Raw genomic sequence first — 14,334 nt, 5'->3', positions numbered from 1 at the left:
ATCTAACCAAGTGCACACTGAATTTTCAAAGCTATAAGCTAATATCTGAATATATTTCTGCTAATACATGAAGTGTACATTATATAAAAATTAAAAGATGAATGTATATCATTCTATAAGAAATTTACTGCATGATTAAAACTACTGTTTCTACTTATTGATATTTATGGTGTATTATCTATTTTGGGTTGCACTGGTGTCAAAAATGCAAAGATAATGACAATTTTCAAACTATAGAATTTTTCTTGAATTACTGAGGTGTCCTCTGGTCACTTCAATAATTGCTAACTCCTTTCCAATCTAGAATATAATGGCAATATTTTAGACTTATAAAAAATATACAAAATCAAATCACCTTACATAAAACAAGTAATCAGTATAGTGGAAATAAAAGGAGTAAGGATAGAAAGATTCATATTTTAAATCAACACTATTTCAAGAAAGAACAAATTTTGGTAAAATGATATATATTACCTCATTTGCACATTGGGAAAATGCTCGAGGATACCTCCTAAACTGTATTTTTGCCATCTCCACAGATTTCATTGTTAAGAAGGATAGCTAATAAATAAGGTCAGCTGGTTAATACTGGAGGCCTATTTTTATGTTAAAAATTTATTTAAGAAAACTATTTTATACAAATATCAGGGGATATTTAATAGTACTGGGAATCTTTCAGGTGTTGATAATTTTCATATTATATTATAATATAAAAATTTACTATCCTCCAACATGTACTGGGGTATCTTACCCTTAGGAAGAAATGGTTACTTCCATGGTCATATTACAAATAGTTGACAATACCAATTAAAATTAGGATCTGATGCAATTTTTGAAGTTATTGATTATATATATATATACATACACATATATATCTTTACACACACACACACACACACACACACACACACACACACACACACACACACACACACACACACACACACACACACACACACACACACACTTATATTTGAATAATGTTTGAAATAATTGAAAACTGAATCTTACATAAAAAAGGGGTAAAGCATACATCAGAGGCAGCAAAAATCATTTTCCTCTACATGACGCTTGAGATATAAACTTAAGTGAGAATAATGATAAAAAATAAATAAAAATGCCAGCAGCATGGCAAGACAGAAGAGCAAAAATTGTGAAATTATACATAATGATCAAACCAACAGGGAGGGAAGAGAATAAAATTATTGCAGCAGAAACTCTCGAAGATAATTTAGAAGTCTAAATACAAAGATAATAAAATATAATCAATTAAATTTTGAATAGCCAATTAAATGAAATTTAACGGCGCCCCCTCTGACGGGCACCAGGTCCAAATTTATGTGAAATATCACGAGCAGAGATGTGAACAAGGCCAATAATGGTTAGGGAATCGCTGCATTTCGATCGCTAGCCAAAATCGCCGCAAAGGCGAATCGATCAAAAGATCAGTCCACCATCCGATCCCCAGATCGAACCGCCGATGCAGAGGACTTGAATAGCGGTGGTCCTGATGCAGCGAAAATTAAAAATAGGACAGATACAAGCACTCAAATGCAAAGCCACACCACTGACAAAAGTAATCTTAACCAGGTTATATAGGCAAAACATTAACTATGGATGGCAGCAATTGGCCTTGTGGTCCTCTGTTGAGATGGGGCATAATGGTCAGTCTATTTCTGTTTTTATTTTATTTTATTTTATTGTAGTTGTTCACATCTCTGCTCGTGATATTTCACATAAATTTCGATCTGGTGCCCGTCAGAGGGGGCGCCGTTAAATTTCATTTAATTGGCTATTCAAAATTTAATTGATTATATTTTATCTTTGTATTTAGACTTCTAAATTATCTTCAAGAGTTTCTGCTGCAATAATTTTATTTTCTTCCCTCCCTGTTGGTTTGATCGTTATGTATAATTTCACAATTTTCGCTCTTCTGTCTTGCCATGCTGCTGGCATTTTTATTTATGTTTTATCATTATTCTCACTTAAGTTTATATCTCAAGTGTCATGTAGAGGAAAATGCTTTTTGCTGCCTCTGATGTATGCTTTACCCCTTTTTTATGTAAGATTCAGTTTTCAATTATTTCAAACATTATTCAAATATAAGTATATCACATGACAGTAGTGGGCTGATTTGCTAACGCTGCGCCTGTGCTGCCATCCATAGTTCATGTTTTGCCTATATAACCTGGTTAAGATTACTTTTGTCAGTGGTGTGGCTTTGCATTTGAGTGCTTGTATCTGTCCTATTTTTAATTTTCGCTGCATCAGGACCACCGCTATTCAAGTCCTCTGCATTGGCGGTTCAATCTAGGGATCAGATGGTGGACTGATTTTTAGATTGATTAGCTTTTGTGGCGATTTGGCTAGCGATCGAAATGCAGCGATTCCCTGACCATTATTGGCCTTGTGGTCCTCTGTTGAGATAGGGCATAATGGTCAGTCTATTTCTGTTTTTATTTTATTTTATTTTATTGTAGTTGTTCACATCTCTGTTCGTGATATTTCACATAAATTTAGATCTGGTGCCTGTCAGAGGGGGCGCCATTAAATTTCATTTAATTGGCTATTCAAATTTTAATTGATTATATTTTATTATCTTTATATTTAGACTTCTAAATATCTTTGAGAGTTTCTGCTGCAATAATTTTATTCTCTTCCCTCCCTGTTGGTTTGATCGTTATGTATAATTTCACAATTTTTGCTCTTCTGTCTTGCCATGCTGCTGGCATTTTTATTTATTTTTTATCATTATTCTCACTTAAGTTTATATATATATATATATATATATATATATATATATATACACACACACATTATATATATATACACACTTGAAGCAATAGCTTCATGTAACAGAATATATATAAACAACTAAGAAACTGCTAATTCTACAGCATTATACTGCATATCAGAAGCAATCATCTCATACTTTGAAGAGATTCATGAGGTGAAAGCTATACAGTGATGGCGGCTTCTAAGCAAACTTTGTTTGCTTCAAATATTCAGCTACATACAACCTGATGCTATAGCACTAACACTACATTAGTTAAACTTCGGATATAAAAGGAATGCACACTCAATGACAAATATATGGAACAGAATGGAATGAGAAAATGGAAGGTGTGATGTTTACTATCAATAGGAAAGGATTTTGGGTCAGTGGAAGGAGGAGGTAATTAATATACGAGAAGAAAAGAACAAGTGAAAGAAAAGACCTCAGGCCAACTTCAGCATTAGTTGGGATGATGCAAAAGTAAAGTGATGGAGAACCATTTACGAGTTTGTGTACTGAGTGATGAGAGAAAAAACTGAAGGTAAACCATAAAATGGATGCTTGTTTAGAAGACTTTATATCAAATAATCCTTAGCTAGGCCAAGAGAAACTGTTTGAGTTTCTGCAAACTTAACTTTCGTCATTGAATTTGTCCAAGATGAGTAACATCGGTCAAGAGATCACCAGCAGAATGACAATGATAGAATCCATATTAGTATTACTTCCCTGTGATTTAAACCAAGTAATTGTTTTAGGAACAAGTAAAGAAATGCTACCAGGACCTGGCGATGTCTTTGCATCAAGAAGATATTTAGAATTCTTCCAATGCCTTTCTGTTGGAAGACTGACAGAGGCACTGAACTGAAATGTTAGCATCAGTAGAGGCATATGGTGCAAGAAAGCAAGCTTATGCAGCATCAGCCAAAAAAAAAAAAAAAAACTCCCATTTCACCCCTCCTTCCATTCCAAATGCCTGCTCAGCTCAGCCTTAAATTTATTTAGGCTATCAACTTCCGCAACAAAAGACGGAAGTCTGTTCCACCAATCAACTACCCGCTGGCTAAAGGAAAACTTCTGCACATCTATCCTACAACTCTCTTTCATCAATTTGAATTTATGCCCTCTCAGGTGATTATTCTGAGAAAGAGGAAGACTAACATCAGCACTGAGCATGCTCAAACCATTCAAGGCTTTCACACCTCAATCAGATCACCTCGCAGGTGCGAGGTCTCCAGACACTGTAATCTGCAAAATTTAAGCCTTTCTTCGTAAAAGCAACCCTTTATTCCATTCACTAATCTTGTTACCCTTCTCTGTACTCATTCCAACAGCTCTACATCCTTCTTAAAATGAGGCCTCCAGACATGTATAAAGTACTCAAGGTGTGGCCTGACTATTGTCTTATACAAGGGGATAATCACCTCCTTATCCCTGCTAGAAAAACTCATGTATATCATTGACAAGGCACCATGAGATACTCTTGCAGACCGTCTGCATTGCTCAGAAAACTTCATATGTGCCTGCACAATTACCCTAGGTTCTTTTCATTCTCTACTGGAGCTACTGCTTCCCATATGTAGTACTTTACATTTCTCAATGTTAAACTTCATTTTCCACCTCTCAGCCCATCTGCTCAACTTTTCTAGATCCTGTTGGAACAGCATACTGTCATTAGTGTCCTTAACCCTACCAACCTTCGTCTGCAAACTTAGATATTAAGCCTGATATACCATCACCAACATAATTTATAAATACAGAAAACAACAATGGACCCAACACTGAACCCCGAGGGACTCCACTAATAACATTAGTCCACGATGAGCAGTGTCCATTGATTACCACTCTCTGTCTTCTCCCACTCAACCATCCTTTTATCCATTGCAGCAATTTGCCTCCAATGCCACACTGCTCCAATTTGTGCAGCAGTCTTCCATGTGCAACAGTATCAAAAGCCTTTCTAAGATCCAAATATATGATATCAAAGTTATTCCCTGCATCCAGTCCCTTTGTGACCACATCATAGTATCCAATCAAATTGGCCAGACAAGACTTTCCCTTAACAAAACCATGCTGTGTCCGACCTATAACTGAAGTCTTGTCTAGATGGTCCTGCAATACTTCTTTAACCAGTGCCTCCATTAATTTTCCTGGAACAGAAGTTAAACTAACAGGTCTATAATTACTTGTGTCACACTTTGATCCTCCTTTGTGAATTGGGGTCACATTTGCACATCTCCAGTCCATGGGTACCTCCTCTGAGTCCAAGGAAGCTCTCATAATTATGGCTAAGGGTTTGCTTACTTCCTTTGCTGCCTCCTTTAATATAGCCTGATAGATAAATCTCATCCACACTGGTTGCCTTTTTTATGTTTATCTTCAACAATTTCTACTCCACTTCCCTATCAGTTATTACAAAATCATCTAGCTCACTGCCAGAACTTAATTCACCTCTGTCATTCCCCTCCCCGAATAACTCATGTGTGAATGTAGATGCAAAATACTCATTTAGTTTGTTAGTCACCTGAGCAGGATCATCAACAGTTGAACCATCAATATCCAGTGGACCAATCTGATTCATCCCTTTCCTTCTAGAGTTTACGTAGGTAAAGAACTCTTTACTGTTTTTCTTTGCATCCTTTGCCAAAGATGTCTCATAATCTGCCTTTGCCTGCCCAACCTCCTTTGTGACTTGGTTACAGACCAGCTTATATCTATCATAGGCTTCTGTGTCGCGTGTTAATTTATATGTATCCCATGCATTTTTCTTCTCTGCCACATGTCTCATTAGTTCATCTGACATCCATTTAGGCCTAAACCTTAAACAATATTTCTCAGTTGGTATGTAAAGCCTAGTAGCTTCCAAGATGAATTCTTTGAATGCCTCCCATTTTGAATTTGCTGTTGGTAACATCATCAATTCGTCCCACCGTATAGAGTTTAAATATAGCAGTTACCTCTTTGAGTAAATCCCACTTGAGCACACTATGATCACTGCCACCTAGTGGTTCCTTTATCTGCTGATTCTTAATGCATGAAGAATCACTACTGATAATCAGATCAAGATTATTACTCCCTCTAGTTGCCTCCCTAACATGCTGATGTAGAAAACAATCATCCAATAAATCCACAAAAGCCTTGCTAGTGTGAGAGTGCCCAACCCACAAATTCCAGTCAATATCTGGGAAATGTGCTTGGTACACTAATGCGATGCAGGAAATTACTGAGATCACCAATGCAAGAGTTAGAACAAAACCAGTTATGCTAATGTCAACTTTATCTTTAGATGAGGAAGCAATAAAACAATCAGGATGTAACACAGGTATAGAAATATGAATGGGTAGATGTTTCTCATCTAAACATTAGTCCATCTGGATAAGATTTAATTTTTTATAACTTGTTTATAACTGCTGCAAGCTTTAGTGTAGGCAGAAAATGAAGCTGGGAATTTGGACAAAAGCTAACTGTGTTATCCCATAGTCTTATTTTGAATAGCCTTGGCACATTTATTATAAAATCATGGTTTGATAATGGACAAGAGCTTGGGATAGAATGAGGAATAAAGGAGTTCAACCACAGAAGGATAATTTTATTGACACAATCTTGGTAAATATTAGGAAGATGATTTAAATGAGTAGTAAAATCAAGGAAAATAAATAACACAGATTATTTCATTTCACATTCTTGTAACTCCAAGAAAGATGACATTGAGAATAGCCATGGGACAGAGGCTCCATGATAAAAATCAGTTATACCTAATTATCACATTGCATTATTTATATTAATAGAGAAATTTCAAAAACAACTATAAATGCTTAATTTAATTGTTGGTACTTATTTGTAGTATTTAATGCGTATAAAATTAAATCCATACACAAGGAAATTAATTAATATTATTATAAATACACACTACTTCAGTTCAATGCAGATATTTGAAAAGTCAGACTTGTAAGCAAAATGTCTGAATTTGAATTTTAAAGAAGCAATTTTATGAGTTTTATGATTAATTATATATATTCACTCTCTCAGAAAAGAATAACCAGACTATTACATTCTGTTTACAAATCAGTGCTACTTACATTTTTAGCACTACGTATGTATATTTACATTTTTCAAGGTTATTTCAAATAACATATCTGTTAAGGTACAAATTTGTACTGTTCCACTCATCTTGTTTCCAATCAACGGCACAATTTTTTTTTTTAAATTTTGTAAATTAAATCCTCTCATGTACCTTTGCTCACCAGTATCCCTAACTGGTTATACAGCATTTTCTGTTTTCATTCTGATATACTATGAATTATGAGACATTAATTTTTTGTTTGGCATTTAACAGATACCAGGTGAGCAAAAGCATCTTTCTTCTAGGTAATTCTTATTTGCACTGGAGTCTGTGAGATGTTAGCAACAGTTGTTTAATATTGCCACAGAGTTTTTGTTTCACTAGCTAAAAGCAAAGAGCTGACAAAAATAAAGACATTCATGTTGCATCTGTCAAACACCATACACCAAGTATCTGTCTTTCAAGCTGGGGGATGAGACCTGGAAAATTCTAAAAATTATGACAAAAAATTTATTATTATTATTAATTGTTCCTCCAATTTCTTTTTGTTTGATATTTTTAATTTAGTTTCATCATCATCAGCCATTTTCAATCCACTGTAGGATGAAGGCCTTTCCAGCAACTTTCCAGTTTCTTCAGTTTTGTGTAATGGCCATCCATTTACTGCCCACGAACTCTTGAATTTCATCTGTTCATTTCGGTTGTTGTCTTACTGGTTTTCTTTTAGCTCCTCTTGGGTACTATTCTGTTATTTTCTTTGTCCATCTGTCATCACGTCTTCGAGCTATGTATCCTGCTCAGGTCCATTTCAGTTCTTTATTTTTGACAAGAATGTCCTTTACTTGAGTTTGCTGCCTAGTCCATGTGTTTCACTTCTTAACCAGCAGTCTGATTCCTAATATAATTCATTCCATTCTTTGCTGTGTAGTTTTCAGCTTCTCCTCCATTCTTTTGGCAAGTGTGCAAGATTCACATCCCTAAGTCATGGCGGGAAGTATACACTGGTTCATTATTTTACATTTCAGAGGAATTGGGATATTGCTCCTCAGTATGTGACTATATTTCCTGAATGCTGAAATTTCATCTGAAATTTATTCTTCTCTTGACTTCCAGCCATTTATCATTATTACATTTAATGACTTGTCCAAGATAAGTATATGAATCCATCTTTTCAATTTCTGCTCCTTCAATGATTATAGCCCTTCCTGTGGCATGCTTGTTCATCATTAATTTTGTTTTAACCACATTCATCTTTAGTTCAAAATCCTTACTAACTCTGCATAACTGATTAAGGTTTTCCTCTAATTCTTCAGGATCGTGGCTTATTATCATAATATTATCTGCAAATTGTAAATAGTTTAGGTACTTTCCATTCACATTGACTCCTTTCTGCGACAAGTCCAATCTTCTGAAAGCTTCTTCAAGGGGAGCAGTAAGCAACTTTGGAGATATTGTCTATCCTTGTTGAACTTCTTTCTCAATTTTAAATTTGCAACTGTCTTTGTCTAGTCCAGGGGTCGGCAAACTGAAATCCGGCCTGCCCCCTCTTTTTAATCCAGCCCGCAGGTTAATATTGTTTTTTACATGAAAAAAATTAAAAATAAATCAAATTACGCGCTGCAATAGCCGATAGTCGAGTTGAGAATAATGACTGCACGTGGCGCTACTGGCGTCGCATATTCGCATTCTGTTGTCTACCGTAGAACAAGTGTTGCCAGCATTTCTCTCAGTTTTGCTTTAGCGACGCACGTGGTATTGTCTGTCACGGCGCACTGCGACCTTTTTTTTTCCTTTTATTTATTACCCACCGTTTCCATGTCACCCTCAAGACCAAATATGAAGAGAAAAGTGGACTCTGAATGTTGTGCTTTTAAAGCTGAATGGAGTGTGAATTATTTTGTCATAGAAATAAATGACAAAGTATCATGTTTATTATATAATGACACAATAGCTGTGCGAAAAAGGGTACAATATACGTCGTCATTACCAAACTAAGCACGCGGCACAATATTCAAAACTCACAGAAAATCAACGGAAGCTAAAATTGGAAAGTTTAAAACGTAATGCATCATAACAACACAATTTATTCGTTAAAATAAAAAATGATAATGAAGCAGTAACTAAAGTAAGCTTACGAATAGCTCATTTATTAGCCAAGAAAAGGAAACCATTTACCGATGGTGAATTAATAAAATCATGTTTGCTTGTGGGAGGCAAAGAAACGTGTCCAGAGAAAATGGATTTGTTTTGATCTGTCAGTCTTTCAGCAAGAACAACTGTTAGAAGAGTTGAGGACATCGGGAGCCACATCAAGAGTCAATTAAAAGACAAGGCAAAAAATTTCAAGTGGTTTTCGTTGGCTCTTGATGAGTCTACAGACAGTACTGATACTGCCCAATTGTTGCTGTTTATTCGAGGAGTCAATACTGAGTTTGAGGTTACTGAAGAATTAGCTTCTATGAATAGTCTGCATGGAACAACTACAGACAAAGATATCTTCAAGGAAGTTGAGAAAACGCTAACACAGTACAATTTGCAATGGAATCAGTTAAAATGTGTCACAACTGATTGTGTGGAACGGGGAAAGGATTAGTTGGACAAATTTTTAAGGTTTGTGAAGAAGCTAAATGTTCAAAACCTCTGGTAATTCACTGTATTATTCACCAACAGGCTCTTTGTGGGAAACACCTCAATCTGTCATGTGTTATTGGACCACTTGTGTCAGCAGTTAACTTTATTTGCTCTCGTGGACTTAACCATCATCAGTTTCGTGATTTTTTATTAGAGATTGAAGCCGAATATCCTGATTTGCCCTACCATACAGCAGTTCGATGGCTCAGCAATGGAAAAGTTTTATTGAGATTTTTTAAACTCAGAGAAGCAATAGAAATTTTTCTAAATGAGAAAAACTGCCCAAAACCACTATTATCTAACAATGAATGGCTATGGAAATTAGCATTTGCTAGAGACATTGTGGGATATCTTAACGAATTTAACTTAAAATTACAGAGGAAAACAGTGCTCATATGTGAAACGTATTCTATCATAAAGTCATATCGTCAAAAATTTGCATTGTTTGAAACACAAATCACATTAACCAAGTTTGACCATTTTCCATGCTGTAAAAAATTTCAAATATTAGCGAAATCCCCATTCCCAAAAAAATTTGCGGCGGATATATTTTCTGAACTTAAACTACAGTTACAACAGTGTTTTTCGGATCTTGATGCAAGTGCAAAAGACATTTCCATATTTTCAAAATCCATTTGGCTGTACAATTCAGGAGCTTCCATCAGACCTTCAATTGGAAGTGATTGATCTGCAAAATGATGATATGCTAAAGGTTAGGTTTAAAGAAATGGATCTAACCCAATTCTATAACTTTTGGAAGATAAATATGGTCAATTAAAATCATATGCAGGGATTTATATCTGTATTTGGGAGTACTTACCAATGTGAAAAGACATTTTCGAAAATGAAATATGTAAAATCGCAATACAGATCATTATTAACGGATGACCATTTGCAAATGGTCATCCGTTTGGACTTTAATGATAGGAAGTACTAACTTCGAACTCCAGTATGATGAAATATGATCTTGGAAAAAACAATTACATTCATCGCATTAGTACAAAATTTAACCAGTTCTATAATACGTTTATTAATAAATGGAAATATTTTATTCATTTTTTGTAAGTGTCAGCATGTGTATAAATATTATGTAAAATATCACTTCCTAATAAAAAGATTTTGAACCTGTTTTTTTTTTGTTGCTCTATGAGTAGAATTACCCATGTAAATATTTTCGAACTTGCTACCTGGTCCGCCAAGTCTAAAAATTTTACGATCTGGCCCTTTCCAAAAAATGTTTGCCGACCCCTGGTCTAGTCTAATGAAGGAGGTAATGTTCCCATATATATTTTCTTCAAAATCCTAATGTATGGGATGTCTGTGCCTTGTCTTTCCAGTGCCTGAAATATAGCCTAATGCTTTATGGAGTTAAATGCCTTTTCATAATCCACAAATGCCAGGCATAATGGTGTTTTATATTCATTTTCTTTCGCCATTAGCTGTGATATTACATGAAGGTGACCCATAGTTGAGAATCCTGTCCTAAAGCCAGCTTGCTCTTTTGGTTGATTCTTATCAAGTATTCTTTGTAGTTTGTTAGTAATGACCCTTGTGAACAACTTGTAGATGTGGGACAACAATGTAATTGGTCTATAATTTCCAATTTCTGTTTTATCTCCTTTCTTATGCAGCAAAATTATGATTGCATTATTCCACTCCTTAGGTGTAGTGCCTTTCCTAATGTATTTTGTGAAGAGTTTTGCCAGTTTCTGTGTCATGTCTCTTCCTCTTAATTTTAACAACTCTACAGTAACTTCATCTTCACTTGGGGCTTTTTGATTCTTCATTTTCTTCAATGCATGTTCTACCTCATCAGAAAAGATATTGGGTATGTTGTATGTGTTGCTAATTTGTGATCCATCTTCCCCACTGCTGGCATCACTCCCTTGCTTCTTATATAATAATTTATAGCAGTCTTCTGCTATTTGAATTATGCTATTTATAAGTACACTATCACTATTCTTCAGATTCTGTATTACTGCTCATGACTACTGATTTAAGTCCTTTGTTTTCCCTTAATGCTTGTTTTACTTTTCTTGTGTTAAATCTTCTTATGTCCTCTCTAAGTCTCTTTCTAATGGCTTTGCATAACTCAGTATACTCAATTTTGTCCTTGTTAGTGTTTATCTTACTCTTCATTTGTCGTCTTCGGTTCATCAGGACAAGTGTTTCTTGACTAATTTTTTCTTCTTTTGATTTCTTTTAACCTATAGGTTTCTTGCGCTTAACCACTTTCAGAAAGTTGTTATTCGTTGTTGATATCTTGGTCCTGAAAGGTCTGCAAAGCTCAAACTTGTTCCTAAGTTCCAGTATATAATGCTTTTCCTCATCTTCTGTTATCTCAAAGACCTTTGTATTATTTACTCAAGTCAGTTTCTTCCTTTCTTTTCTTACATCTATATCAAGTGTGCATCTTGCCATTCTATGATCACTTCCAACATTTACCTTGTTCAGGGTGGTAACATTGTTCACAATACATCTTTTATTAGTGAGGATGAAGGCAATTGCATTAGTTGTTAATCCATTTGGGCTCTTCCATGTCCACTTTCTGTTCACCCTTTTCTTGAAACCAGTTTTCATTACTGACATTCCTATAAATTCTGCAAATTCCACAAGGCTTTTACTGCTTTCATGTCTTTCACCAATTCCAAAATTTCCTATAGTTTCCATTTCTGTGCTGTTTGGTCTCTTTCCAACCTTATCATTGAGGTCCCCCATAATGATGTTGTAGTGAGTGAGTTTTCTATTCATCTAGAAGTCTCTCAATTTCGGTGTACATTTCTTCAACCTCTTCGTCATCATGGCTCGATGTTGGTGCATATATCATTATAACCTTTAGTTTGTACCTCTCAGAAATCGTGAGTAGTAGTCTTGACACCCATGGTAATGTACTTTTGAATTCCAAAATGTTATTTTTAATATTTTTATGGGCCAGAAAGATGAAATCCACCTTCACTCTTTTCACTGTTTCCATTGGTGTACAGCAGATTTCCACTTGATAAACTTGTTATTCCTTTTCCAGCTCTAATATCTTTTCTTCACCAATGAGGGATCTTACATTAACAGACCAAGTTCAGTTAGTGCATGGCAGCCTGGTTGTACCCAGAGATTCTTTGCACCCTCTGCTTCCACTCTGATCCTCTTGCTGCTGTAAGAGGGAGAGTGAAAAGCACTGGGGACTGAGGACCATTTGTTTTGTCATGTTGTCATATTTAATAAATTGCTGGAGGGTTTGGTCTTTTCCTCTTCATGCTGACCAGGTGTCTTGAAAAGATCACTATACACATTCGTTGCCACCAAAGTGACGTAACAGGGCTTACTAACAAGGTGTAAATGAGTGGATTTTTGGGAGGCATGCCAACTGGACTTCTCCTAAATCTTCTAAAATAGAAAGATATTGGATCCATCAGTGTTTTAGACTGAGTGTCTGATAACACACAAAATGCCTGTTCCCCTCTAAGCAGCCTTAATTTAGTTTAGCAGATCCTAATTAATAGGTCACTGTTTTCAATTCAGTGAAAAAGAGCTAAAAATTAATTTTAATTTTTTTTTTAGTGAATGTTACATGTAAAATTAATTTTTGATAATTAAAACAAAAAGAGGTATCTCACAAGATGCCACACAAGCAACTTTTTTAAATTGAAGGCATGAGTGCCATTTGATGTCCTCATGGCATCCCCTCAGACTGATGGGCATTGGCTTATACTCCCTACTGTTCCTCCCATTGCTATGCAACTGACTTAAAGGTGGAAACTAACACAGACTACAAGGCCTAAAAACTATTGTATTCTCTAATAAAAATAATGAATTACCCTGAATACTTAAGCTATGTCCATGACTTTCTTTTAGCCAGCAAGTTGTTGGTTACTGGTTACAAATATAAATAAATAAACAACTTTTATTACATTGTAAAGTACAAAATAATGTAAATCCCTTTACAGTGATATTTGTGCTACACTATGTTAGCAGGAGTGGCAAAATTACTGGTTACATTTAATCAAGCAATATCAACTGGTTTCCTCAATGCAAGCACAGATTTAATTGTATAATGAGTGTGAAAATACAATGGCCAATATATATTTACAAGTAATACTGCACACTGGCACACCTAGAAATTTTGCTTGGGGAGAGGCTTTATTGTTCCATACTAGTAGCTTTCACAAGCATAAACACATGACAGTATAATTATATAACAACACAAAATGTTTTGGGTGATTTAGCTACCCTCAGTCTCATCAATGTGTGAGCCTATGATACAGTACTTTTCAATTTAACTGATAAGTTTAAAAATCAATTATAATCATTTCCAATTAATGTCAAAGACTTCAAAAAGGGAACAAAGCATTTTTCTGTAAAATTCTTAGAAAAAACTTCAGAATGTACTCAACTTTTAAAACTGTTTCAAAGAACTATCTGCTCCCCCTAATGTTTTTTGTTTTACTTCTTTAGGAAAACCATGATACAACAGTATACCAAGTGGACATGCATACAATCTGAATCATTTCTGAATGAACCGTAGATTACCGTTCGTAACTTTCCGGCCTTTGTGATACGATAGTTATATACCGTACTAGATAGCGTTAGTTGAACTTCGTTAGAAGTTAAATTGTACTTTTAAATAAATACATATAACGACTTAGATTACAAACGTAATATAATTAATTATATTTAACATAATTAATAACATAACATAATTAATTATAATTAATTAATTAATTAATAGAATCATGACTCAGACAAGAGCAGCAAAGCAAAAGGCTCAAGCTAATGGAAGTGCTGTGGCTCAGAGTAGAACTGAGGGGGGCAGTTGTCTTCTGACTCACAGCCTTATAAAATGCACTATTTGCTTGATGTTTGCAGAGCAATC

At 35.1% G+C, this 14,334-nt stretch overlaps 1 protein-coding gene across 3 annotated transcripts in view; it reads right to left on the bottom strand.

Annotated features, from left to right (window-relative positions):
- LOC150084402 (NADH dehydrogenase [ubiquinone] 1 alpha subcomplex assembly factor 8-like) overlaps positions 1-14,334 on the bottom strand; it is a 69,068-nt gene that overhangs the window by 38,783 nt on the left and 15,951 nt on the right. For all 3 annotated transcript variants that reach the window (XM_090376039.1, XM_090376040.1, XM_090376038.1), the window contains exon 2: positions 475-561. In XM_090376039.1, the coding sequence (XP_090232165.1) occupies positions 475-546 (72 nt within the window). In that variant the 5' untranslated portion in view covers positions 547-561. The remainder of the gene's footprint in view (positions 1-474; positions 562-14,334) is intronic.

The sequence above is a fragment of the Mastigoproctus giganteus genome, chromosome 6 (genome assembly GCF_048544385.1).
Source record: "Mastigoproctus giganteus isolate SK-2022 chromosome 6, ASM4854438v1, whole genome shotgun sequence".
Classification (NCBI taxonomy): domain Eukaryota; kingdom Metazoa; phylum Arthropoda; class Arachnida; order Uropygi; family Thelyphonidae; genus Mastigoproctus; species Mastigoproctus giganteus.
The sequence above is the reverse complement of the archived record's forward strand: the minus strand, read 5'-3'. Positions and strand labels throughout refer to the sequence as shown.